The following is a 26299-nucleotide window of genomic DNA, read 5'->3' on the forward strand; positions in this document are numbered from 1 at the left end:
AATCGATCCCACCACTCAAAGTGCTTAATGTTCCCAAGCTGTACCAGGAACATGGTGGTTTCAATATGGAAGAAGCTCGCAAAGCTAGCGGCTGCACTGTGACGTTACCGTGGAGGAATTGATGTATGCAGCAGATGCTGCAGTACTCCACTGCTGATATAGCTCCTAAATTTGTCTACGGGGCCGACTTGGTCGGCACAGAGCAGCTGCTTAAACTGCCAACACATATGCGGAATTTGCATCAGTGGTACCTTGATGCATGCAAGGAGAACATAAGGTTCATCGTGGCGAGTATACCATGGGAATATTACTACCGAAAGGAGGAGATCCATATTGAGATGAATGAACTCTGGCAGTTATTCAATCTAGATGCCCTCGACAAATCTCTCATGAGTTGCTATTGCTTGTAAGTTGTTAACTACATATAAGTTCATTTTCATTCAGTTCATGTTCGTTTTCATTGCATATATATACTCATTATATCTTATGTGTTCTCTTATGCGGATCGAAGATCAGTGAATGCAAAAGTAATAATATTATCAATATTGGGTTTATTGACCCGGATAAAGTACATGCTCAAACGGTAAAGTTTAATGCCCAAGAAACGGGGGAAACCTACTAAGGTTTTTGGGGGAGCAATATTTCGTGATTCAATATTGTTTCCTTACAACTACGAGTGAGAGTCTTAATGATCTTTATGCACATTCAATTTTTCTTACTCGATGTTAAGTGTAATTCCTGACGTATATGCATAACATGTGCAGCTTCCACTGGATTCTACTAGACATTCAACCCGATAAGGGACTAGTTGAGGTAAAAGACCCACCGAGTAGAGGCGTGGACGGGTTCCGGGACTTGCGAAGTTGCTCCAAGTGTAATTTCCTTCATCGCCGCGCTTTATCATTCGTGAGATATCAATTAATTATCCACTCATTCAATCATTCTTTTGCACCGCGGGGCTTGGACCGCTTTCAAGAGACATCGTAAGAACGAAACACTGGCGGAGAAGCTAACATTTACTCCCGTACCGTGCCCCCAGCAGCCACAAGGGACGAATCTATGTGGATACTACGTTTGCGAGTCCATTCGCATGTTAACCATCGAGAAGCAGAACAATAATAAATTCAACGTAAGTTCACAACTTTATTTATTATCATCAATATTTCGTTATCAAGACCGATATAGTCATACTCATCTCATTTTCGTATATAGGTCGAGATCATGCGGGACGGACTCCAACCAAAGGAACACGCACTAGGAATCGCGGAGGAACTGGCGGGACTTTTGATTAAAGATGTACTAAACAACAAAGGCTTGTTTAGTCCAAATAGATGCTCTACCTCCAAATAGACGGTCGTTAGTACCGCTTGTCGATCGTGAGCTAAATGTATATATATATGTAAGGGCTACATGTAAAGAGGAATCGACTTTTGCATCCAACATTTGTTTGATCGATCTATATATATATATATTGAATGAACGTGTACAATTTCTAGTAGCGTACAAATATATGCAACTTTTATTTTCGAACGAAGAAAATGATATAACAGGCGGTCGGTGGCGGGGGGGAGGGGTGCTGCACCCCTCAAACCCTAAAGCAGAAGCGTTGTGCGCGCGCCACGTAGAGGGCCTTTTGTCGCGGGTGGTAATACCGCCCGCGACAAAAGGGCCTGTGCCCTGCGCGCCCGGCGGCTGCCACGTGGTGGACCTTATGTCGCGGGTCGTAAGTGACCCGGGATAAAAGGCCTCCCTTTTATCGCGCCTTGCTTGTCGCGGCTGGCCGCCCGCGACAAAAGGCCCTAACCACCCGGATCAAAAGGCCTGTTTTCCACTAGTGATCTAACAAAAAGGCTAGCTACTCGTGGCTTTAGGAACTATTTAAGATTGGACAACCGGCTAAAATCTAACTTCCACATGATCTCATCCAACATGAGGAAACTTCAAGATGTTAATCACTTTATACCGGAATATTTGATGGGTTTTTGGAAGAAGATCCACCTATTTTGTATTCTGCCGCCACTCAATGTTAGCAGGGGAAAGACGGCTGGCCTTCTTGAAAATCCAACACTCTAATTTCTCTAGAATGGTAAGGGAATCATGTCACCAAGAGCTGAAGAATGAGGGAAAAGTTTCGATGTTGTAGTTTAGGTCATTCCAGAAGCATAAAAGTTTGCCACACATCCTCGGTGAAGGTGCAATCTCAATAATGGTCGATGTAACAAAGGTTGTAGATCTAGTGCAGTATCTGGCACCCCCGGATCGCAAGATTTCCAAGTTAATAATATTTCCATTAAAACCATCTAGGCGGAGAATTAACAATCTGCGTTTGGATTGGGTCTTTCACATTTAGACATTGCAAGTGCGGGACTGACCCATGAGCTTCACATGGTATGCCGATCGCACCGATTAGGAACCAAAGACGTACGGTGAGCTTCCACCGGATTGATTCCGGGGATTGAACTTGAGAAGAATGTGACGAAACGATGACATCCATAGCTCCAAAAAGTCTTCAACGTGTTGATCAGAGCTAATGTTTCAGATCCAACATTTGTCTTGGAGCTCCATTGGCACCGTGAGGTTTTCTTGGGCCGAGACAACAAAGACGAGGGGGGGGGGCGGAAGGCGGAACATCTTCAACGAGAGGTTGGTCGTGCAAGAAAAGACACTACACTCTATGGTAGTATTATCGATGAGGGTTCTCAACTTCAGGGCCCACAAAAGGCATGTGTTTGAATAGTATGGGAGCGGGCAAGCCACGTCATGGCTGCAAATGATCTATTTATGGACAACTATCAAACGTGGAAGGCACAACCAAATCGTTTTAGAACTAGAATGGTGAGGCCACAAAGCACCTTGGTATGACGAATTCCAGACGGCGTGCTGGTGTCCACCTCCTTGCGCCGCCAAATGATGGTGCGCGCCTTAAGCGATCGACCCTTATGACTTTCGAGTAACCATTTAGGCATTGCTAAATGTATTCCACTAGTGTGGTGTTCTCATAAAATTTGACATGTCAAATTTGGATTGAGTGCATTCTTGTGCCTTAATTTCATGAAGAGACTAATATAAGGTATAACATCTACAACGGGTCCAAACAAAAAAAGATTTTCTCACACCCTTTCTTACTGGATCCCAATTGCGCGGCAACTTCTGTCGCGACAAGTGGTATGCTTACACGTAGCTTAGAAACACAAACTAGAAAACTAAAAGTTAGCATCGCGCGGGACGTTTCGAAAATCAGACGTCCACCGTCGCATCGCGGCAGGGAAGCAGAATTAAAACGTCCCACTATTTTTTAAAAAAACTAAAGTTTTATTTGCTCTCAAATATATATGTAGTGGCATCTTATCTAAAGGTTTATGTCATGATATCTGTTGGAAGCATTTTATCCCATTTCCGTTCTCTATGTTGGGGGAGGTTTTTATTTTATTTATGTTTATTTTGTGCCCTTAGCCAGTTAGCCGTCGGAGGAAGTCAAAACAATTGCATACGAAATCTTAGAAAAAGGTCCCATAGAAAAAAAGAGGTCAATAAAGCACACTCGCCGCCCCCGACGGCGACAGACGGAAAAGCATATCGCTATCAAGGGATTACCCAGAAGATCTGAATATTATGTGCCGGCGCCATCTCCGGCCCTGACGGCGATAGATAGACGGGAAACGCCTCCCCACATTCCCAAAAGCCCATCGTGCAAAGTCTCCGCGCCGGCCACCGGCCACCGGCACCGCCCACCACCGCCACGATGTGGCGCGCGGCCGCGTCCCGCCTCCTCCGCTCGCAGTATCCGGCCCCCTCCACGGCGGCCTGCACCCTGCGCCACACCCGCCTCTTCTCCCCTCCTCCGCCGCAGCCGCGTCTGGGTCCGGAGGCGGAGGTGACCGCGGCGGAGGCGCGGCGGCTGGTGCGGCTCGTGGGCGTGGAGGCGCTCAAGCGGCGCCTGCGGGAGGACGGGCGCGGCGAGGTGGTCGGCTACGGGGAGCTCCTCGACGCCTGCGTCGAGGCCGGGGCCGCCCGCACGCGCGCCGAGGCCGAGACGCTGGCCCGGGCCATGGACGACGCCGGGGTCGTGCTGCTCTTCCGGGATAAGGCCTACCTCCACCCCGAGAAGGTGAGCATTTCCTACTGCTCCCTTAGATTCTTCCTCGCGTTGCGCCTCACCAAGTTTGTAGCTAAACCTAATTAAACGAGGTGCGCAGACAGACAGAGATTTACTGGTAGAGCAGCCTTTCTTTTGAAATTGTTCGACAGATTCAATTACTTGACTGGTCATGTTTATGAAATGGATGCTCTAAAATTACTAATTATCAGATCGCTGCATCGGTTGAATATAGGTGCCTGCTCAAAGCTGATCGAGTTTTGTACAAATATATGTTGCAATCTCATCCAGTTCACATATTCTTCTTTTCCAGTGTATTACTATGCTACAAGTATGAAATGTATGTATTTGGGGGTCATGGTGCCCTGTTTGCACCGTTGTGCCGTTGGAATCTGGTAGACACAGATTTGTGGGTCCAAATGGATTACTAGATGACATTGGCTGCTGTTTTAATTCCGTAGCCAAGTTTAATTGAACGTCAAGTAGTGGAGGGACTGGTGTTGGGTATAATTGCAAGGTAACATTTTTTTAGCTGAAGTAGCATATAATCAAATGGTCCGTAGATTCATTCTTTTCCGAGTTAACGAAAACAAGATTTGACAATTCACATCGTGTGGTTGAAATAAGGGATTTCCCTTCCCTTCACCCACCCTGGCCAGAACAAGGACCTTAGAATGCTGTGAGCAGAAAAGTGGAATCTTGTATTCCTATGTAGGTGATGCATACACCACTTAAGAGCGGAAAAAGAGCAGAAAGGCACCTAAGTATCCACCTGACATGTGGGTCAATAAGTGTGTGTTCTGATTACAACAAAAGTTGACCATACCAAAAGAATTGGCAAGCCCATGAAGTTTTATTGTTGTTTGGACGAGCGCCAAAATTTTGGTCTGCCCAGTGTTCCCGTGTATGCAAGCGCCAAGGCGAGCGGGTGGCGTGGAATAGCTTGGCCAAAAAATTGGCTGCGTGCTCGCCCCCTCTTCCTTGGTGGATCCAAATGTAATTAATCCTATTTACTGCAGCCCAATAGAAACCCAAAATACCTCATCGACTCTAATAATACTGTGGTTTCCTTGTTTTCCTTTTCTTCCAGCCTGAATTCCAACTAGCAAGTAATACCTATTTCATCTTCGGGTGACACTTATCTACTCCTTTTTTTTGGCTCAAAAGCTTACAACTGCCGCACCTTATCGGCTTATCTCAGTTATCTGGGTGTGAATTGTTTTGCAAGTCTTTTGTGGGGATCAATTGTGTATGGTTCTGTATTATTTGGTAATAGCTGAATATTTTATCTATGCTACATTAAATATGGGCATGCTGTAGAATTTTCAGCTGGAAGATTTATGGTCATTGCCTGTTTTGAATGGTTATCGACTGTTTGTAGGTTGTGGACCTGGTCAGAAGGGCTGTGCCGCTTGCACTCACAGCAGATAACGACACGAGGCAAGAAGAGTTCAAACAGCTCCAGGAAAAGAAGGAGGAAATTGACAAGCTGGCACACAAGCAAGTCAGGCGTGTCCTGTGGACTGGCTTAGGGTTCTTCATGACCCAGGTCGGACTCTTCTTCCGTCTCACGTTCTGGGAATTCTCATGGGACGTGATGGAGCCGATCGCCTTCTTCACAACCACCGCTGGGCTGCTCGTCGGCTACGCCTATTTCCTTATCACCTCAAGAGACCCGACGTACCAGGATTTCATGGAAAGGATGTTTGAGTCGAGGAGGAAAAAGCTCTGCGCCAAGCATGGGTTTGACATGGCGAAGTACCTGGAGCTGCAGAAACGTTGCAAATGCCCTCTGGAAGGTCATCATGAACATGACTCGCACCACCTGAGCTGAAAGTTTATCAGTGTTTTCTTGATGACCATTTCTAGTTTCTAGAAGCGCTACCTTTTACAGAGAAATTGTATCACCAAAGTGATGGGAGTATATTTACAGAAATCGGCAATCACCTAACGAGTCAAACTGATTTAACTATGTGTGTTCTTATCTGCATCAAGTGGATGATGCACGAGCTGTGGTTTTAACAACAATACAACTTGTTTTGAGATTCGACCAATAAGATACCAGTACCGGTATGGCTGCTGTAATGTCAGTTTGGTGACTGCAACCGTTGGTTGCATTTGTCGATTGGTGGCAAGTGGCATGTCAAAGCTGTACTCAAACGAACGGCAACGCAACAGTGAGCACTGAGCTTATTGGCATTTCGCTGGCATAGCTCAATCACTGCTTTCTCTGTTTCTGGAGTTCTATTCTTCCTCATCTAAAAGATGGGATCGCGCCAATGTCGTTTTTGAAGCAAGCATACATACTCTAAACAACAATAAAGTTTCATATAATCAATAAAACTTACATACCTTACGGTACGGAAGATAAGGAAGGAAATCCCGTCTATCCTCTCAGCCGCCGCCTCAACCCTAGCCGTCTCCAGTTCATCCTCCTCCATAGATTGGTACCCCCTCCTCTGGTCGGCTTCGCAGGCGTTGGGATGAGTGGGGAACCCGATCTATGCGTGAAGTTTCGAATAAAAGTATTGTTTTCATTAAATTATGTTAGGATTTTGGTAGCCGCTTTCTTGTTGGTTTCCCCTCAATGGAGATGGCATCGTCTGCAATAAGTGATCTTCGGCCTTTCGTTCGGCGACGAGATCTTCTTCCCGGCATCAATGGTGGTGTTGAACAATCACAATTTTCTAGGTATGTGCTTTCGGATCTTGCTTCGCCAGAATGATTTTGGATCTTTTGTCGTTGTTGCCGCGAGGAGGATTATCCTCGCAGTTTTTGTCCCGGCTGCTACATCCTCGACAATGGTGATTCGTACTCTCGGCTCTCCATCGACGACGACAAAGCTAGTCGGTTATTATTCTCTGACATACTGGTGTTGGTACTCTTGCCGATGTTGTATGATTGCTTTAATGGTTGCGTGCGTGGACGCAGCCTTGGCATTGCAGCTCAAAAAATTATGGGAGAACTTTCGTCGGTATCTACAGGTCTATGGTTCGTTATCTATCTTTGGTTGCCTTCAGAAGAGTACAAGATTGTGTTCTGAAAGAATAAAGAAATTGAAGACCTCGAAGATTTGTTACTATCTTTTAGACTTTATTTTGTAATCGTTGGAGTTAGTTCATGTATCTCTACCATGTACTATTTGTTGCTATAAATATATGTGGTATTGATTGTCAAAATAAATAAAAAATACAATGAAGTTTCATAGGGTACATACTATTAGAGGATGAAAATTCCTCAAAGGGCCAGAGATTCGACTCGACTCTTGCGCATAAAAGGAATTGAAGAATTTGGCTGCCCATTGTGCAACAAAAGATGTCAACACATGTATACTGCCTTAGTTGATTACATTCAAGTGCCCGCAAATTACAATACTCAGATATTATAATATTTAGCCAACAATTCCTCTAACAATTGAGAAATAAAAAATTGTCCTAAAGATCAAAGATTTAAGAAACAAGGTGTTGCGCAGAAGTGTTAGTAGGAGTATTATAATATTAGCTCTATCAGTTTCTTGTCTGATTCCGATGGCACCATGGGTACTGGATCTGAAAGGGGAACAACGAGATAAAATGGCAGAGTTGGCGGTTACAAGAAACATAACTGTATTCAAATATGCCAGCAATTGCATTGCTTTACTTTGTATCTTGACTACTGCTGGCAGCCGGTTCCTTATCTGAAGGGCAAGTGTTAACTGGTAGACTTTCAGATGTTTTCACCTTGCATTGTTTCGTGCCTTTGTCTGAAAAAAGGTAGTGTTAAATTTTAGTTACAGCACCATAGCAAACGAAGTGGTTTCTAGTAGCTGCCAGAACATTTGCCTGATAATGACCCAAGAAAATCAGAAAATAATGGAAATTCCACGATCATGTTACAAAGCGATTGTCAAAATTTGTCCTAATCTGAACAAGCAGCATATAATTGCAACACTGGGAAAATCACACATCTCCAAAATATACCAAGCACGTCTGCCGCGTGAAAACGACTGGCCTTTTCTCGATACCAAACTACTATACTGAAAGATGAATACCAGGTGCACGTAACAGCTCTGTTCAGAAACAGATGACTTTTTAGAAATCATTTTGAATCTCTTTGTCAAGAAAAAGCAGTATATGAATTCTATTTAGATTGATTAGGTCAAAAATGCTACCATTTAAAATAGTCATTAAAAACTATTTCATAACATAACGACTCTGCACAATTTGACCAACATATTCATATAAAGACATCTATTTCACGAACATAAGGAGTACAAAATTTGAGTGGATACCCAACTGGTTATAGATGTACCAAAATTCAAAGGAACCAGTTCTGGAAAGAGTAAATCAAATCATTAACATACCATGGACCTACAGGATGGACATAATGGGAAATAAGATGCAAGTTTTCCGGTATTTGTCCAGAATTAATACATTTAGAGCTGTTGATGTCTTATTTTACTTAAATGGAGCATGTAAGCCCATCAGTAAGTTAGTTACACACATATGTAACTGGATTTAACAAAAAAAAGCCATTTTAACGTGTCAGAAATGATTCAGCATCATTGGATAAAGAAAAGGGTACAAACGCCACATGACTAACCAGCTTTCTTCTCAGTCTTCATGAAGTGTCGACCATTCTTTCTATCACTGACTGATGGCATGTTGTACAAACCCTTCTCCTCTAATAGGCCAAGTTTTTCATATGCAACTTTAACTCTTCGTATACGTCCTTTACTACGACCACATGCTTCAAGATCGTTGAAAAGCTAAGCCATCAGAAAAGGCAGGGAAGGGTGATCCACATAAGTTGCAGTACAATATAATATAATATAATAGTACAAATTACAAGTTAATCAGCTTCAAGTAAAAGAACAGACAAGTACTCTGTTAAGAGTAGAAGCTATTGAGGTCCATACCTTGATAAGCCTATCTAGCATATTGTTTCTGTAGTAAGTAGCCAACATATGACGGCAGAAACTCCAAGGAACTACACGCAGGTCATGGGACACTTTCTTCTCCCAGATTTCATGTGCTTCCTCAGCTTTGTTGTCTTTCGCAAGTGCACGCACTAACTGCTCGTATGTTCCGAGCGTATTTCCTTGCCCTTTGCTCAACATCCATGTAATTACCTAGGTGTGTTGTTAGCAGAGATTTAATTCATACTGTAAGAGATAAATACAACTGAAATCAAGTAAACTATAATCTGCAATACTTGGACAATCATATTCCATTGTTCCTTCTTTTCAAGAGCTACAATTGCTTTCTTTATTGAGACTACTGGAGAGTCCTGCTCAAAGGCGGCCCATGCATCAAGGGTGCTGTAAACAGCTTCTTCAGAATCTTCAAGATCAAGGAGCTGCAATTTGGGGATCGTAGTTGTTAATTAATTTGCTCCACTGGGCAGTAGTAGCTAAATGCAGCAACAGATAAAGATCTTTAGTTGGGGGAATTTTAAGAAGCACAACCGATCCATACTGTGTCCTACACAATTGAAGGCAACAATTTGCGTACTCAGGTGAATCCCATTGGAATTTTTTTATGTACTAGTAGTTACTGCATATTAAGCTGCATATGATAAGTCACTCTGTCGCTCGAACCAAGAGATGCTTAGCAAAACCAAATGAACATGGAAACAATTCAGCGTATTGCAATGAATAAGCAGCTCTTTTTTAGACAACATCAAAACATACAGTGTTGACAAGAGATTTCCTTTTCTCTGATGATGAAAGGGTGTGCCCAACAGGCCCTTGTTTCAACACCTTTGTGCTGTTTTGTATGGGATCATTGATTGCATCATTATCCTGTGAAGCAAGTCAAATTCTTCAAACCATCGAAGTAAAAGAAGCTGCAAGCGAAGCACGGGGCTATGATTCAGTCCAAAGTTATACCTTCACGGATGTACTTGGCCCTAACTCGCCAGTGGTAATAATCTTATCATCAGTGGAGAAATTTCTGGCACTATGCTTGCTGTACCAACCTGCCATGGATTAGAAAGACTTCATCAAACGTGTCATTGTGTCAATCCTCCAGAAAATGAAATGAACCGTGATTCGCAAAGTGGAAGAGAGGAGGTCTTACATGAACCAAAGGAGGGGGCCTCGGCACTTGAACTCCATCCCCTGGATAATGCAGACAGTATAATTCGGCTAAAGTAAGCAATGTCAGAGGTGACAAAAGTTCTACATTTATCAAGAGTTATCTTTGTAATGGAACGGAATTGAAAGACCAAGAAACATCAGCACATGTTCTACTACAAGATCTTAGTTCGCACTGATATTTAGGTAGAAAATTTTGATCTTGCAGCAGAAATGGAGCAACCAACTAACAACAGACAAGGAACGGGTTGATTCTCAAGGAAGGGAGCACGAAAAGGGAACGGTTCTGAGAGGGGATATGGTGAAGGGAAGGGAACTCACGCGTAGACAGCGGTAGGGTCGGAGGCGGCCGAGCTGGCGATCTGTAGGCGGCGAAGGACGCCGGTGGATCGCCGGAGGTGGCCGAGCATGGCAGCGGCGGCGCCGGTCGAAGAGTTGCGTGGACACCAGGCGCGAGCCGGTGGGCCTAGGCGTCCAACTCGTTTCCGGATCTGGAGATGGGAGTTTAGGGCCGTGTTTGGTTGCCTCCATCTCCTTGCCTTGCATCGGCCCAGCTTTTTCCGGCCCGATTAGTACCTGATCGAGGTCGCGTTCTTGCACGAACCGTTTCTCAAAGTACCCTCGAACCAGGCTCTAAAGGAACGCCCGGTTCAGCCGTTTCTAGCGGGTCACCCCTGTTTCCGCACAAGTGGAGAATGCGGCGCCCTCGCAGAGCCACCGCGGGAGATGGCGGGAGCTCGCGCGGGACGACGAATTCTCGGGCTGAATTCGGTCACGCGGTCGAATTTTCGCCACCGTATATAGGGGCAGCTCTCTCACCGGCAAATCCAAATCCTCGTTTCTCCCATTTCGAGCTCATTCAGCGTCCCCGATCTAGTGACATGGCTGGCTCTACCTCACCCGCACGGTCGACGAGGCTTGCGGCGGCGACGACGGCTGTGGCGACGGCTACTGGCCACGGAGGATGGTCGTCTTCTTTGTCTGCGTCGATGACTTCGGTTGTGGTAAGCTTCTGCAAACCCTAGCCTTAGATCTAGATCTTTTGGGTACACAACCGGGGTCTGAACGAATCCATTGTAGGACATTCCTTCGTCGCCGGTGGAGGTTCTCCAGGTTCCATCTGACTCTACGACGGGGACGGTGGTGCTGCCTGCATCTTCCACTGGGACGGTGGTGCTGCCTGCATCTTCGTCAGGGTCCCCTGCTTCCCCTACCTCGGTGCTGCATGTGGCTCCTTTGACTGTAAGACCGATCTTACCTACCTCGATGTTCATTGATGTGGTACTGATAGTTCATTGATCTGCTAGTGCTTAAGGATGTCCATGTGGTAGTTCATTGATCTGCTAGTGCTTAAGGATTTCCATGTGGTAGTTCATTGATCTGCTAGTGCTTAAGGATTCCATGTGGTTGTTCATTGATCTGCTAGTGTTTGTCATATAGGCGATCATACGTTTGGGCTCCCCTGAACTGTGAATGCTCAGCCATCTCTGATAGCAAGCAAACCAGCCATGGTTTGGAAACCTGAGCTATCAGAGTTTGTGCTAAACCGGTTGGTTCAGCTCGTCCGTAGCGGCATCTGCTTCAACATGGGATTCAAGGAGCATCAGATGAAGAAGGTAGCCACGGATGTTCTTGCATTCGCCGGCGTACATGTCACCACTCTTCAGTTGTACAACCACATCAGAAACTGGAGGACGAAGTGGAGCGTCATCATGAAGATGAAATCCGATCTTATTCTGAACTGGAGCGAAGATGGTTGCTGCTTCTACAGCGGTGATGAAGGGGTGGCAGACGAGTACATCCAGGTACTAAGCCTCATTGAGTTCCCGCATTGATCTGAAAGTATATATATGTCAATGTCGTCCGCACTAACAGGTGTTCCTTGTGGATTGCAGCGGTACCCGAAGCACCGTCAGTACGTCGGCACCCCGATCACCAACTACGCTCAGATGAAGACGATCTTCACTTCCCGGTTCGTCTGCAAGGCACAACTGTTCCAGCCTAACTTGCTGGTCAGGGCTATCGACTTCATTGCAGACAATGAAGCCGAGTATGCCGTCTACCGTTGAAAGAACATCTCTCATATTATGTTTTGTGTGTTTGATGTCAATGTATGTGATACACTAATGGTTGTTTAAGTGGTACAGGGATTACATAGATACATGTGTATGTGTGTTGGATGTGGTCAGATCTTGTCAAAAAGTTTCGCAGAAAACTCACCGGGCCGGATAATCCGGGCCGGATATTTCCAAAATATCCGGCCCCCTGAATTTCGGCTAAGGACTCTGGGAATTGTGGCTCAGTATAGGGGCCGGACATTTGCCCGGATATTGTCCCGGTTTTGTACCAGGGCCGGATTATCCGGGCCGGATATTTCAAGAATATCCGGCCCCCTCGAAAATGGCTAAGGACTTGAAGAATTGTCTACCAGTATAGGGGCCGGACATTTGCCCGGACATTGTCATGGTTTTGTACCCGGAGGCCGGATTATCCGGGGGGAGGGGCGGATTATCCGGCCTTACTTAGGGCGGATTATCCGCCCCCGAAATGCACAACGGCTGGATTTTGGGGAGGGGTATTTATACCCCTCTTCTTCTTCCTTACCCCTTTGCTCAATCATTGCACAAGAAATCTGCCAAGCTTCACCTCCATTAGAGCCACCTCAAGAAACACAAGATTTGCAAGATCTCCTTCCTCCCCCAACCAAATCTCTTGATCTTTGGAGATTCGAAGGAGAAGCCACCGATCTACATCCTCACCGAAGCGTTCTTCATTTCCCCTCACTTGTTTGAGGGATCTCATGCTAGTGTTCCTATTTGGTTCCCTAGTTGATTTGTTGTTGATGTGTTGTTGTTGATTGTTGTATTGTTACAGCATTTGGGAGCCTCCAATTTGGTTGTGGATGTGTGCCCCAAGAACTTTGTAAAGGCCCGGTTTCCGCCTCGAGGAAATCCCTTAGTGGAAGTGGGCTAGGCCTTCGTGGCGTTGCTCACGGGAGATCCGAGTGAAGCCTTCGTGGTCTGTTGGTTTGGCTTGCGTAGCAACCACACTCCTCCAAACGTAGACGTACCTTCTTGCAAAGGAAGGGAACTACGGGAATCATCTCCGTGTCATCGCGTGCTCCACTCTCGGTTACCTCTATCCCACTCTATCTCCTATTGCGTAGCTATATCTTGCTTAGTTGATATCCTTGTCATATAGGTATATTCACTTAGTTGCATATCTAGAGAATTTACCTTTGTGTCAAGCCTAAGTTGAAAAAGAACTAAAAATTGGTTAGCACCTATTCACCCCCCCCCCCCTCTAGGGTGCGGCATACGATCCTTTCAATTGGTATCAGAGCATCGGCTCTTATTTCGGGCTTAACCGCCTAAGAGTATGCCGAACGAGGATCCCACGGAAGAGGCCACCAAGACGGTCTCCATGGAAGACTTCAATTCGTTGAAGTCCTCCATGGAAGCCCAAATGGAAAGCATGAAAAAGATGATTGCCGAGCTTTTGGCTCCGGCCCTTCCCAAGGCTCCTAGTGTAGAGGTAAAGGACACGGGTGCGTTAGAAGAGGGTGAGGCTTCGGAATTACCCTCCTCTACCAAACCCGTGGAAGGTGATAACTTAAACACTTTAAAAAACCCATTGCATCTCCTAGGACAACTAGTGGAGGTGAGAGCTACAATCGAGTAGCTCCACCTTTTCTATCTCCCGATATACCGGTTCCCCTTCCCCATATGAACATTCGGGCGACCCACCTAAGTTTTCCATTGAGAATTTCGATACTTGGCAATTTGAGTTTCGCTCTCATGTTTGCGAGTGCCTCCAATGAACTTTGGAGAATCATCTTGGAAGGCTTCAAGCCATACAACCCCGACAAGTTGACTAGAAGAGAGGCGGTTGATAGTCAACTCAACAATACCGCCTTGCACATGATTCAAACTAGTGTGGGGACAAAGGAATTGCATCGTGTTCGGAACTACACCACCGCCAAGGAAGCTTGGGATGGTTTAGCCGCGAGTTGCATTGGAAGTGAGAGCACAAGGAGGAACAAATATAATGCTCTTAAGAATAAAGCCGAAGGGTTCATGAGGCTACCGGATGAAGATCATGAAGTCATGTATGGAAGACTTCTCACCGTTGCCGATGCCTTCCGGCTTATTGGTGCCACCCACATCAATGACTCTTGGATCAAGGAGAAGTACATTGAATGCATGATGCCATTTGTACCCATTGATGTCAAGACTCTTGTGGGGAGGGAATGCTATTCCTCTCTCACCTCTCAACAAGTCGTGCACGAGATGCAAGCTCTCAAAGTGCTTGAGGAAACCTCTCATGATTCTCGCAATCGAGCTCTTGGGATGGCAAAAGGTTCCAATCTTTCCTTGGTGGTCAACTCCGTTGAAGAAGTGATTCCTCAAGAATCTTATAGGGCATCTTGGAGTATGTCCTATCCGGAAGATTTGCAATGCCACTACCATGATCACATGGCCTTCCATGCAAAATCCTTTTGGGTTGATCCCTCCAAGGCCAAGGAAGACAACATCAAGAGGAACAACAAAAGTGGGTTCACTAGCTTTGGTAAAAAAGACAAGATCATGCTACAATTGTGATGACAAGCGCCACTTCATTGCCGAATGCCCCTATGAGAATAGAGAGCTTCATAATGGGAGGCTCATTCCCAAGGACAAGAGCAAAGACACAAAGGGCAAATATTCAAAAGCCCCCAACAAGAAATTCTACAACAACAAGACCAAGAAGGGCAAGAGGCCCTCAAGAGTTGTGCTAGTAACAAGGGAAGAATATTCTTCCGATGAAGTGGAAAGCTCTAGTAGTGAGGAAGATGAAGAAAGCTCATCGTCACCACCAACATTCCCTCTTCATCACTCTTTGACTCTCCCAATGAGAATTCTCATATCAAGAATGCACATTGCTTCATGGCAAGGTCCTCTTTGGACACATCTATTGTGCTATCAACTCAAGAAGAGTATACCTCCGGAGATGATGATGTTGATGATGAAGAAGATGCAACCTCTAATGGATGGTCGCTCTTGCCTCCCTCTCCACTAACTCTTCATCACCAAGTGAATCCCCCAATGAGGTCATTCATGTGGAGGAAGAAAGTTGCCTCATGGCTAAATCCTCCGAGGTATCATCTCCTAGCCCCTCTATGCCTAACATATCTAGTGATCTAGGGGTTGATGATGCTAGTCTAAAAGTGAAACAAGAAATGCTAGATTTTGATGATTTCATTCTCAACCTACAAGGTAACACTAAAAAGCATGTTTCAAACCTCATGGTTCGTATAGCTCAACAAAGTGATATGCTTGAGAAAAAGGGTCAAATAGAGAGAGAAGACTCTCTTGAAATCCATGCTCTTAAAAATGCTCTTGAGGAAAGTCAAGAAACTATAGCTTCTCTTGAGGAGAGGCTAGAAACTCTTGAAGAGCCTCAAGATAAAATTAACAAGCTCACAAAAGCTAGAGATCTTGCTAGGGCTAAGTCTAAAGTGCTTAAAAAGGAAAAGGCCCAATTTGAGGTTGATCATGAGAAACTTGTGAAGGATCTAGATGAACTAGACAAAGCTCACAAAGCTTTGAAGAGTGAATTCACTCTCCTATCCAAATCCTATGAGCAACTTCAAATTAGGCTTGCTTCATATGATGTACCTAGTTCCTCTACTCCTCTATGTGATCATGCAAATATTGTTGAGGAAAATGCTAGGTTGAAGGATGAACTTGCTAAGGCCTTCTCTCCCCAAAGTAAACTTTCTTTGGATGATCTTTTGAGTAAGCAAAGATCAAACAATGGGAAGGAGGGCCTTGGTTATAATGCCAAGGCAAAGAAGGCAGACAAGCAAAAGGCCAAGCCCGCACAAGAGAAGAAGAAAGTCGTCACTAATGGTGAAGCCTCCAAGGGCAAAACCATGAATGATGATGATGCGGGAATTGCTAACCCTCACTATGTTTTATTTAAAGATTATTATGGTGATGTTTATGCTAAATATGTTGGCCCATATGATGGTTATGTTGCTTGGTCTATTTGGGTCCCAAAGACCCTTGTTGCTAACAAAAGAGGACCCATTGCGAAATGGGTACCTAAATCCAAGAATTGATCTCATGTAGGACTATGCCGCCGGAGGTTCAAAATGGGTACTTGATAGTGGATGTACAAGTCATATGACCGGCGGCAAGAACCTCGTCAATGAGTTGAGGCCTAACATAAATGATATCACCGTCTCCTTTGGCGATAATTCTACATCCGAGGTATTGGGTTTTGGCAAGGTTGCGGTTGCACACAACATTACTCTTGTGGATGTCATGCTTGTCAAAACCCTTGGTTACAATTTGCTTTCCGTTTCCGCCCTTGGCAAGATGGGTTTCGCCGTCTTTATTGATAATGATATTGTGGTCCTCTTGTGGAGCAAGACTCTAAAAGTCGCTTTCGTTGGGTATCGCGAACACAACTTGTATGTGGTGGACTTTTCGGGGACCACCACGACAAGTGCGATGTGCCTATTCGGAAAGGCGGACGTGGGTTGGTTGTGGCATCGCCGCCTAGCCCATGTCAACATGAGAACTTTGCAAAGTCTTCACAAGGGGAACCATATTGTGGGACTAATGGAAAATGTGTCTTTTTCCAAAGATCGTGTTTGTAGGGCTTGTGTTGAAGGCAAAATGCATGACTCTCCGCATCCAAGCAAGACTATCATCTCTTCCAAGAGGATCTTGGAGCTCCTTCATGTGGATCTCTTTGGTCCCGTTACTCATGCAAGTCTTGGTGCGAAGAAACATTGCTTGGTGATTGTTGATGATTACTCAAGATACACTTGGGTCTACTTTCTCAAGACGAAAGATGAGACTCAACAAATATTCATTGACTTTGCTACCGAGGTGCAACGCCAACACAACCTCCTCATTATGGCAATAGGAAGTGACAACGGCTCCGAGTTCAAGAACTATACACTCAATGATTTTCTTAGTGATGAGGGGATTCGACATCAATATTCCGCTGCTTACACCCCTCAACAAAATGGTGTTGCGGAGAGGAAGAACCGGACTCTTATGGATATGGCAAGATCTATGATGGCGGAGTATAAATCCCGCTATAACTTTTGGGCGGAAGCCATCTCCACCGCTTGCCACTCCTCTAACCGGCTCTATCTCCGCAAGGGCTTGAACAAGACTCCATATGAAATACTCACCGGGAACAAGCCTAATATCTCATACTTCAAGGTGTTCGGGTGTAAGTGTTTCTACAAAATCAAAGGAGTTCGTTTATCTAAGTTTGCTCCTAAAGCTTTGGAGGGTATATTTGTTGGTTACGGTGCCGAATCTCACACTTATAGAGTCTTTGATATAGCCTCCGGGATTATCATTGAATCTTGTAGTGTGAGGTTCGAAGAAAATGATGGCTCCCAAGTGGGGCAAGTTGATGTATGTGCAGGTGATGAAATACCTCAAGATGCCATAGTAAGAATGGGTGTGGGATTTTTCCGCCCCATTGAGGGACACGGTGTGGCGTCTCGGGAAGAACTATGCTCTACCACGGTGGAGCCCTCATCCTCTCAACATCAACAAACCCCATCTCTTGAAGCTAATGATGCACCAACCCAAGAACAAGAAGAAAACCCTCTCCCTTATGAACAAGATCAAGGACAAGATCAACCAAGAATTCATGATGGCTCCGATGAGTATCCATTTGATATTTGCGCTTCACCAAATATTGTCCAAGATCAAGCACATGAGGATGAGCAACCCCAAGTAATTGAGGAAGCTCAAGTTGAAGGTCAAGACGGGGACCCAAATGATCAAGTTGATCAAGTAACACCTCCAAGGCCTAGAAATACCAAGGAGGAGATCGAGGCCCGTCGTCTAGCAAGAAGAGAAAGGAACCTCGAACTTCGTGGACACACTCATGACAAGGTTCTTGGTGATGTAAGGGCAAAGGTTTCCACAAGAAGGCAATTGGCGAACTTTAGCCATCATCATGCTTATATCTCCTTAGTGGAACCCAAGAAAGTATTTGAAGCCCTTGAAGATTCGGATTGGTTGGAAGCTATGCATGAAGAACTCAACAACTTCAAGCGCAACAAAGTGTGGACTTTAGTTAAGAAGCCAAAGGAGTGCCGCAATGTTATAGGCACTAAATGGATTTTCAAGAACAAGCAAGATGAGTTTGGAAATGTTGTGAGGAACAAGGCAAGATTGGTGGCTCAAGGGTTCTCTCAAGTTGAGGGAATTGACTTTGGAGAAACCTATGCTCCCGTGGCTCGCCTTGAGTCCATCCGTATCCTTCTTGCTTATGCTTCGCATCATAACTTTAAGTTACAACAAATGGATGTGAAAAGTGCTTTTCTTAATGGTCCTTTGCATGAAGAGGTTTATGTTAAGCAACCCCGGGGTTCGAGGATCTCAACTTTCCTAACCATGTCTACAAGCTTGATAAAACACTTTATGGTCTCAAACAAGCTCCTAGAGCTTGTTACGAGCACCTTAAGGAATTGTTGGTAGACCGTGGGTTTGATGTTGGGCTGATCGACCCCACTCTTTTTACTAAGAGGGTCAATGGGGAGCTTTTCGTTTGCCAATTATATGTTGATGATATTATATTTGGGTCTACTAACAAAGCTTTCAATGATGAATTCTCAAAGCTTATGACCGATAGGTTTGAGATGTCTATGATGGGAGAGATGAAGTTCTTCCTTGGTTTTGAGATCAAGCAATTGAGGGAAGGAACCTTCATCAACCAAGCAAAATATCTCCAAGACATGCTCAAGAGGTTCAAGATGACCGAGATGAAGGGTGTGGCCACTCCTATGGTTACCAAATGTCATCTTGCACTAGATCCCAATGGTAAAGAGGTGGATCAAAAGGTATATCGCTCCATGATTGGATCCTTGCTTTACCTTTGTGCATCTAGACCGGACATAGTGTTGAGTGTTGGTGTGTGTGCAAGGTATCAAGCTTCTCCTAAGGAGAGCCACATGATGGCTCTCAAAAGAATCTTTCGATATTTGGTTGATACCCCAAGATATGGTATTTGGTACCCCAAAGGCTCAAGTTTTATTCTCAATGGTTATACCGATGCGGATTGGACGGGTGACAAGGATGATAGGAAATCAACTTCCGGGGCTTGCCAATTCCTTGGTAGGTCCTTGGTGTGTTGGTCTTCTAAGAAGCAAAATTGTATATCTCTCTCCACCGCCGAAGCCGAATATGTTGCCGCCGCAAGTGGATGCACTCAATTGTTATGGATGAGGCAAACTTTAAAGGAATACGGTGTCATTTGTGACAAAGTGCCTCTATTATGTGACAATGAAAGTGCCATCAAGATTGCCTATAATCCGGTGCAACATTCAAGAACGAAGCATATTGAGATCCGGAATCATTTCATTAGGGATCATGTTGCCCGTGGTGATATTGAGCTTATCTATGTTCCAACCAAAGATCAACTTGCCGATATATTCACGAAGCCTCTTGATGAAGCAAGATTCTCTTATTTGAGGAATGAGCTAAATATCATTGATTCAAGGAGTATAGCTTGACCATCTTGCAAACACACCTTTGTCTCAAAACTTTATTTGGTTTAGATGTGGGCATGGAAATAGGGGAGTGCGGTTTAAATTATTGAGCTATCCCTCCCCCCATAATGCCAACATTAAGAAATCATTCTCTTTATATCATATGTTGATATGTGAGCGTCAATGATGAGTAGTGTCTTGGACCCAAGATATATCTTCGCGGTGCCATGCCACAACACTCATATATGGTGGCCTAGGCCACCACACTCTTCTTTGTGAAGAGTTGGAGTTATTTGGATCTTATTGCATTTTATTTGACAACTCCTTGTTCTTATGGGAAATCACTCTAGTTTGGCCTTATTTGCTCATATCTTGCAAACTTGAGTGATCATGTACCATTAACAGTTTGAGTCTTCTAAAACCCAAGCCTACACTCATCTATAAGCCATCTCCATCTTGCTCATGTGTCATGTTTGGTAAAAAACTTGGAGTTTGAGGTTTCTCGGACGGATGATCTAGGTTGCCCCATCTTATTGGTAAATATGCATCTTATATGTGAGGTGATAGTTTATTGCACCACATATGGGTACGCAAATAACCAATTAAAGATAGGCGGGATTGACGGTGTTCGAAATTCTCCGAACACCGGATAATCCGCCCCCCTGGCGACCCGGAAAATCCGGCCCGGCCGGATTATCCGCCCTAAACTAGGGCCGGATTATCCGGCCTGGGCGGATCTTGAAAGGGCCGAGGACGAGGCCACAGGGGGAAAACGGTTTATTCCACCCCCCACGCGCCTCTCTCTCCTCTCTCTCCTCTCAAGGTCGCCGGAGACTCCCTTCCTCGCCGGAGTTGCCCCGTCCACTCCCTCCCGGAGTATTTGGGTGGATCGGGTGCTCCTCCCTCCTAGCTACCTTCTCCTCCAAGCGGCTCTCGCAATGGATGCGGGTATGATTCACAATCCCTAACCCTAGGTGTTGTGTTTTATATGTGCTATTTTCTTGGTGGATTTGGTGTCTAGTTGTTCCAAATCGCTTGTAGTGTACTCCTCCTTGCATGCTATTAGGCCGATCTGTTCCAAGACAAGTTGTTGATTGCAAAATCTGCTAGAATCGCAGGGCCGGATTATCCGGCCCCGCGAGGACCGGATTATCCGGTCCGGCCGGATTATCCGCCCCTTGGGGCACCGGATTATCCGGCACTGGAGCTTCATCGCCACTGCAGCTTTGATTCAATCTATCTTGTTTTAGACTTGTACCAGCTTATAGTATGTTTCTAGAGTGCATTCTCGTATCATACATGACTCATGAGCATTATTTTCTCTTTGCTATCCATCTTTGCTATTCACAGGTCGTTCATCTCGGGGTACCTCTCGGAGACGCGCAAGACCTGATCGTTCAAGTGATGAGTTCGTGACCAACGCTCCTCGCAAGTCAACCTCATCTAGGCACAAGAACAAGGCTTCAAGGGAAAATTACAAGTCTATGGACATTATCTCTTATCAAGCCATCCGTATGAAGAACTGGTATGAAGACCTCCCAAGGGATGAAGAGACAGAGGGCAGAAAATATTGGTGCATGGAGCAGGAGTTCATCTATAAAGATATCTATGAGCCCATGAGGAAAGTTCGTCCCATGCAAGCTATCGATGTGGACGTTACGGCGAGCCAACAATCACTTTGAGGATGCCATTTGGGTGGCCGGAAGGTTGGGCTTGAAGGACTTGATGAAGATTCAATGTGACTATAGTCCAGATTTGTTGAAGCAGTTCTTTGCTACGTTGGCCATCAAGACTGATGAGGACCGTACTATGGAATGGATGTCTGGCTCCACTCACTGTAGTTCCCCCTTGCACGGTTTTGCTGCTATTCTTGGAATTCCTGCAGAAGGTGGCCGTCGTCTCCATGGACCTCAGAGGACAGACAAGAATCAGCTGCATAATCTCTACACATCTGCTGGAAAGGTGGGAGAGTCCAAGGGGCTGCTTCCCATCTATGGTCAGTTGCTTAGGTTCTTTCGATCCACCATCGCTCCTAGTGGTGGTAACAATGATGCTCTCCGGGGAACTCTTGTGGACCTCATGTACCACAGCTTTCGGTGTGCTCGTGAGGAGAATGAGGATCGGAACTTCACTCGTTGATATCATGGACTACATCTTCCATGAGATTCGTGATGCCATGATCTCCCGGACCACCATACCTTATGCGCCTTACATTCGAGCTCCTCATCAACAATACTGCGGGCGTGCGTGGTGAAGACTTGAGCGGATACTCTTATTTGAAGCACTCTGTCAAGAAGGCCTACAAGCTTAAGCCTCGTATCTTCGTTGTACCTCCTCCCGACTCCTTCATGGGTGATGCTCGTTCTAGTGGTTTTGCTCCCGCTCGCCATTCGACCTCCCCGCTATGAAGAAACAAGTGAACGAGGCTCGGTTGGTTTCGGCGTCACATCCTTTGCATGAACATTGAGATCCATAAGGAGAACTATGCGGCCAGCCGGGAGCGTTCGAGATTCAGCATACTCGGGCGGTTATTCCGCACAAGCTCGGTGGTGAGCAAGGACCCCCTCCTCAGCCTCCAGTTCACCCAGGTTACAGTGGGTGGCATTCTGCACAGGTTCCGTGGAGTGATCTTGATAGTTGCATTCAAAGGTCCAGCCTCACTCGCCGCTCTACAGATGCACCTGACACTGATGAAGAAGAGGATGATGAAGAAGAAGAAGATGTGGCGCCCGAGTCCGATGATGATGATGCCTCCGAGTGATCCCCATGGGGCGAGTAGCATCGCGCTTGTCCCCTTTTTGGCGTCTCGATGCCAAAGGGGGAGAAGCGTTCTATTAGGAACTCTCTCGGGGATTTGCATGGTTTGGGCACAAGCATATGCGTTTATCATTCCTTTATTGCTTGTGTTCCCTCTCGGGGATTTGCATGGTTTGGGCACAAGCATATGCGTTTATCATTTCTTTATTGCTTGTGTTCCCTCTTATTTGAACTATTTGCTTTGGTCATGTTCGTTTAAAACTATGTGCTATGTGGTGTGAGACATTGTTATGGTTTTCGGATTTCTATATGTTGAGATCAAGACTATTATATCATGTGTGATGCTATATCTCCGTATCATATATCTACACATGGGTATGACTTCTAGCATCCTATCTCAACTTCATATATGTATATGTCTCTTGTTAGAGCTCATGATGGTCACCTCTAATGTTGAGGCACCTCAATCCTATGTGTTGTGTATTTGTATTCAAATGCAAATTACTTATATGCACACATGTAGGGGGAGTGCCTCTATGATTTTGTCATCATGCTTGCCTCTATAGTTATTCTTTTGCAAATCCGTATATTGTCATCAAACACCAAAAAGGGGAGATTGAAAGAACATCTCTCATATTATGTTTTGTGTGTTTGATGTCAATGTATGTGATACACTAATGGTTGTTTAAGTGGTACATGGATTACATAGATACATGTGTATGTGTGTTGGATGTGGTCAGTACTGTCAAAAAGTTTCTGCAGAAAACTCACCAGGCCGGATAATCCGGGCCGGATATTTCCAAAATATCCGGCCCCCTGAATTTCGGCTAAGGACTCTGGGAATTGTGGCTCAGTATAGGGGCCGGACATTTGCCCGGATATTTTCCCGGTTTTGTACCAGGGCCGGATTATCCGGGCCGGATATTTCAAGAATATCCGGCCCCCTCGAAAATGGCTAAGGACTTGAAGAATTGTCTACCAGTATAGGGGCCGGACATTTGCCCGGACATTGTCATGGTTTTGTACCTGGAGGCCGGATTATCCGGGGGGGGGGGGGGCGGATTATCCGGCCCTTACTTAGGGCGGGTTATCCGGCCCCCCGAAATGCACAACGGCTGGATTTTGGGGAGGGGTATTTATACCCCTCTTCTTCTTCCTTACCCCTTTGCTCAATCATTGCACAAGAAATCTGCCAAGCTTCACCTCCATTAGAGCCACCTCAAGAAACACAAGATTTGCAAGATCTCCTTCCTCCCCAACCAAATCTCTTGATCTTTGGAGATTCGAAGGAGAAGCCACCGATCTACATCCTCACCGAAGCGTTCTTCATTTCCCCTCACTTGTTTGAGGGATCTCATGCTAGTGTTCCTATTTGGTTCCCTAGTTGATTTGTTGTTGATGTGTTGTTGTTGATTGTTGTATTGTTACAGATTTGGGAGCCTCCAATTTGGTTGTGGATGTGTGCCCCAAGAACTTTGTAAAGGCCCGGTTTCCGCCTCGAGGAAATCCCTTAGTGGAAGTGGGCTAGGCCTTCGTGGCGTTGCTCACGGGAGATCCGAGTGAAGCCTTCGTGGCTGTTGGTTTGGCTTGCGTAGCAACCACACTCCTCCAAACGTAGACGTACCTTCTTGCAAAGGAAGGGAACTACGGGAATCATCTCCGTGTCATCGCGTGCTCCACTCTCGGTTACCTCTATCCCACTCTATCTCCTATTGCGTAGCTATATCTTGCTTAGTTGATATCCTTGTCATATAGGTATATTCACTTAGTTGCATATCTAGAGAATTTACCTTTGTGTCAAGCCTAAGTTGAAAAAGAACTAAAAATTGGTTAGCACCTATTCACCCCCCCCCCTCTAGGGTGCGGCATACGATCCTTTCAACCGTAAGCTGCAGCCACCGGAGAGGAGGACCTGGCTCCGTAACCAGTTTTCTTCTTAGTGCTTCTGCTTCCTTCTCATGATCCGCTGATTTTGGGAGGTGATCTTGTATCCCTCCATTAGCTAGGACTTGCTACAACCTGATCCTCAGTTTGTAATGATGAACTTCTTCGAGGTGGTATATACTAACCCCTCGTGACGAACCTGTGATGGATCACAAAGTAGTTGCTTCGTTCGTGATGCATCGCCCACTAAGTACTAGTTGTTGTGTATTACCGGTATTTTTTCTGATGAACTGAATCTCATGTGTGCTGTTATTCAGTACTGGGTAACCCCTTCATTTAACCTCACCACTCTAAGTGAAGGGGTTACCACAGCACTGAACTATCTGCAACCAAACAGGCTGTGGGCTGCACGAGCAGGGAAGAATGGGCTGAAAATGGGCAACCAAACGATGGGGCCTGGGTTCCTTCTCCGGCGTGCAAAAGGCCGCACATGCTACCAAACGACCCACCAAACACTACTAGGGAAAAGCCTATAGGTGGAGGCAAGTGGTGCCGGCGCACCACCTTGTGCATGCGCCGGTGGAAATCATTGCCGGCGCACCACATTTCAGCCGCGCCGGCGATGAAGGGGTACTGCCGGCGCACCTCGGGGAAAGGCTCGCCGGCGCTATTTCCTCGGCATGGCCCCGGCCGATTCGGGCCAGGCCCAAGAATCATTGCCGGCGCACCGGCCCAGTGGTGCGCCGGTGGAAAATTTGCTATTGCCGGCGCACCCCTGGGCCGGTGCGCCGGCAATGACTCTTGGGCCTGGCCCGGTTGTGATATAGCCGAAAGGGGTATATGTTGCCGGCGCACCATGGTCCAGGTGCGCCGGCAATAACCTGGCGGTTATTTCAGCCACCAACCAGCCCACTCACTCACACACTCACTACACTCCACTTCTCCACACAAACCCGAGCCTTCTCCCAACCCAGCTCATTTTTGCCCATTTCTATCCCCAATTTCACCAATTTGACCAAACAAAATCAAAATTTTTGAGCAAATCTTCCCTTCCTACATGCATCTCCCACATCCCCCTATGTAGATCTAGATCTACTATCCCGCATTGACCGCTCAATCTAGATCTAGATCTAGAAAGTCGGCTTCCATACGCCATTGTCGCGGCGCGTCGTCTCGATCTTATCGAGGAATATATCAAACAAATAGGTGATTAATGAACAAATTAAGGAATGAAATCGATGTATGTTGGACATTTGAAGAAAAGCTCTCGTGTGTGGCATATATATATGTTGTGCTTGTGCTTGTGTGTGTGTTGGCGTTGAAAATGAGTTGCCAACGTTGCGCCGAAATGTTGATTCTTCAAGTTTCCGTTTCGGCACATTTCTCGCGCTCCTATGTCCTACCGTGTAGGAAGGTCATGCCGAAATTTTCCGTGAAAACTACCGACGGATGCATGGTTCTAATGAATTATGTAATCTTACCATGCGAGCGATAATGGTTATCGAGATGAGTGAAAGCATCGTGATGAGATATCCGAAACACGCGATCATCGACATGTATGAAAATAACCGCACGGAGGTATTGTGTCCGTGCCGGAGATGCAAACGAGGGAAATGGTTTGACCCGTATTCGAGCAAGTTGCGTGGGCACCTGCTCACTAATGGTTTCATGCATGGACACACTCAATGGATGAGTGATGATGGCGCGGAGGTCAATGGGGCGACGGCGGCGGTTGGTAAAAATGGCCGGCAAGAAGGAGGGCATCATGATATCGATGACGATGAAGAGTTTGTCGCACATGACGATAACCTTGACGACGACAATAACCTTGACGACGACAATAACCTTGACGACGACGAAGAGGTGCCGCTAGCTTCAGTCGTGCGGGACCCTCATCTTCAAGATCTGCTTCTCGAAAAGACGAAAGGCGCCAAGCGGAAATCAAAGCTTGAGCAACTCGAGATAGACTCGAATA

General features: G+C 45.8%; 2 protein-coding genes across 2 annotated transcripts; one reads left to right on the forward strand and one right to left on the reverse strand.

Moving 5' to 3' along the window:
• Positions 1-3742: 3742 nt before the first annotated feature.
• On the forward strand, positions 3743-6169 carry LOC124696370 (calcium uniporter protein 6, mitochondrial-like). Its single transcript, XM_047229109.1, has 2 exons — positions 3743-4108; positions 5478-6169. The coding sequence occupies exons 1-2, from the start codon at positions 3743-3745 to the stop codon at positions 5928-5930; spliced, it is 819 nt and encodes a 272-aa protein (XP_047085065.1). The 3' UTR covers positions 5931-6169.
• A 1199-nt stretch (positions 6170-7368) lies between these two features.
• Positions 7369-10597, reverse strand: LOC124699324 (pentatricopeptide repeat-containing protein At4g18975, chloroplastic-like). Its single transcript, XM_047231645.1, has 8 exons — positions 10494-10597; positions 10156-10196; positions 9966-10054; positions 9768-9878; positions 9290-9433; positions 8994-9206; positions 8678-8843; positions 7369-7838 (listed from the first exon to the last, which is right to left on the reverse strand). Exons 1-8 carry the CDS (start codon positions 10580-10582, stop codon positions 7732-7734), a joined length of 960 nt encoding a protein of 319 aa, XP_047087601.1. The 5' UTR covers positions 10583-10597; the 3' UTR covers positions 7369-7731.
• Positions 10598-26299: the final 15702 nt, after the last annotated feature.

This window comes from Lolium rigidum, chromosome 3 (assembly GCF_022539505.1).
Source record: "Lolium rigidum isolate FL_2022 chromosome 3, APGP_CSIRO_Lrig_0.1, whole genome shotgun sequence".
Taxonomy (NCBI): Eukaryota; Viridiplantae; Streptophyta; class Magnoliopsida; order Poales; family Poaceae; genus Lolium; species Lolium rigidum.

Coding starts and splice junctions, on each gene's coding strand:
- LOC124699324 (XM_047231645.1), bottom strand. CDS start 10,582: ATGCTCGGCCACCTCCGGCGATCCACCGGCGTCCTTCGCCGCCTACAG. Junction 10,197..10,493: donor GACCCTACCGCTGTCTACGC/GTGAGTTCCCTT, acceptor TGCATTATCCAG/GGGATGGAGTTCAAGTGCCG. Junction 7,839..8,677: donor GAAGACTGAGAAGAAAGCTG/GTTAGTCATGTG, acceptor ACCTTTTTTCAG/ACAAAGGCACGAAACAATGC.
- LOC124696370 (XM_047229109.1), top strand. CDS start 3,743: ATGTGGCGCGCGGCCGCGTCCCGCCTCCTCCGCTCGCAGTATCCGGCC. Junction 4,109..5,477: donor CCTACCTCCACCCCGAGAAG/GTGAGCATTTCC, acceptor GACTGTTTGTAG/GTTGTGGACCTGGTCAGAAG.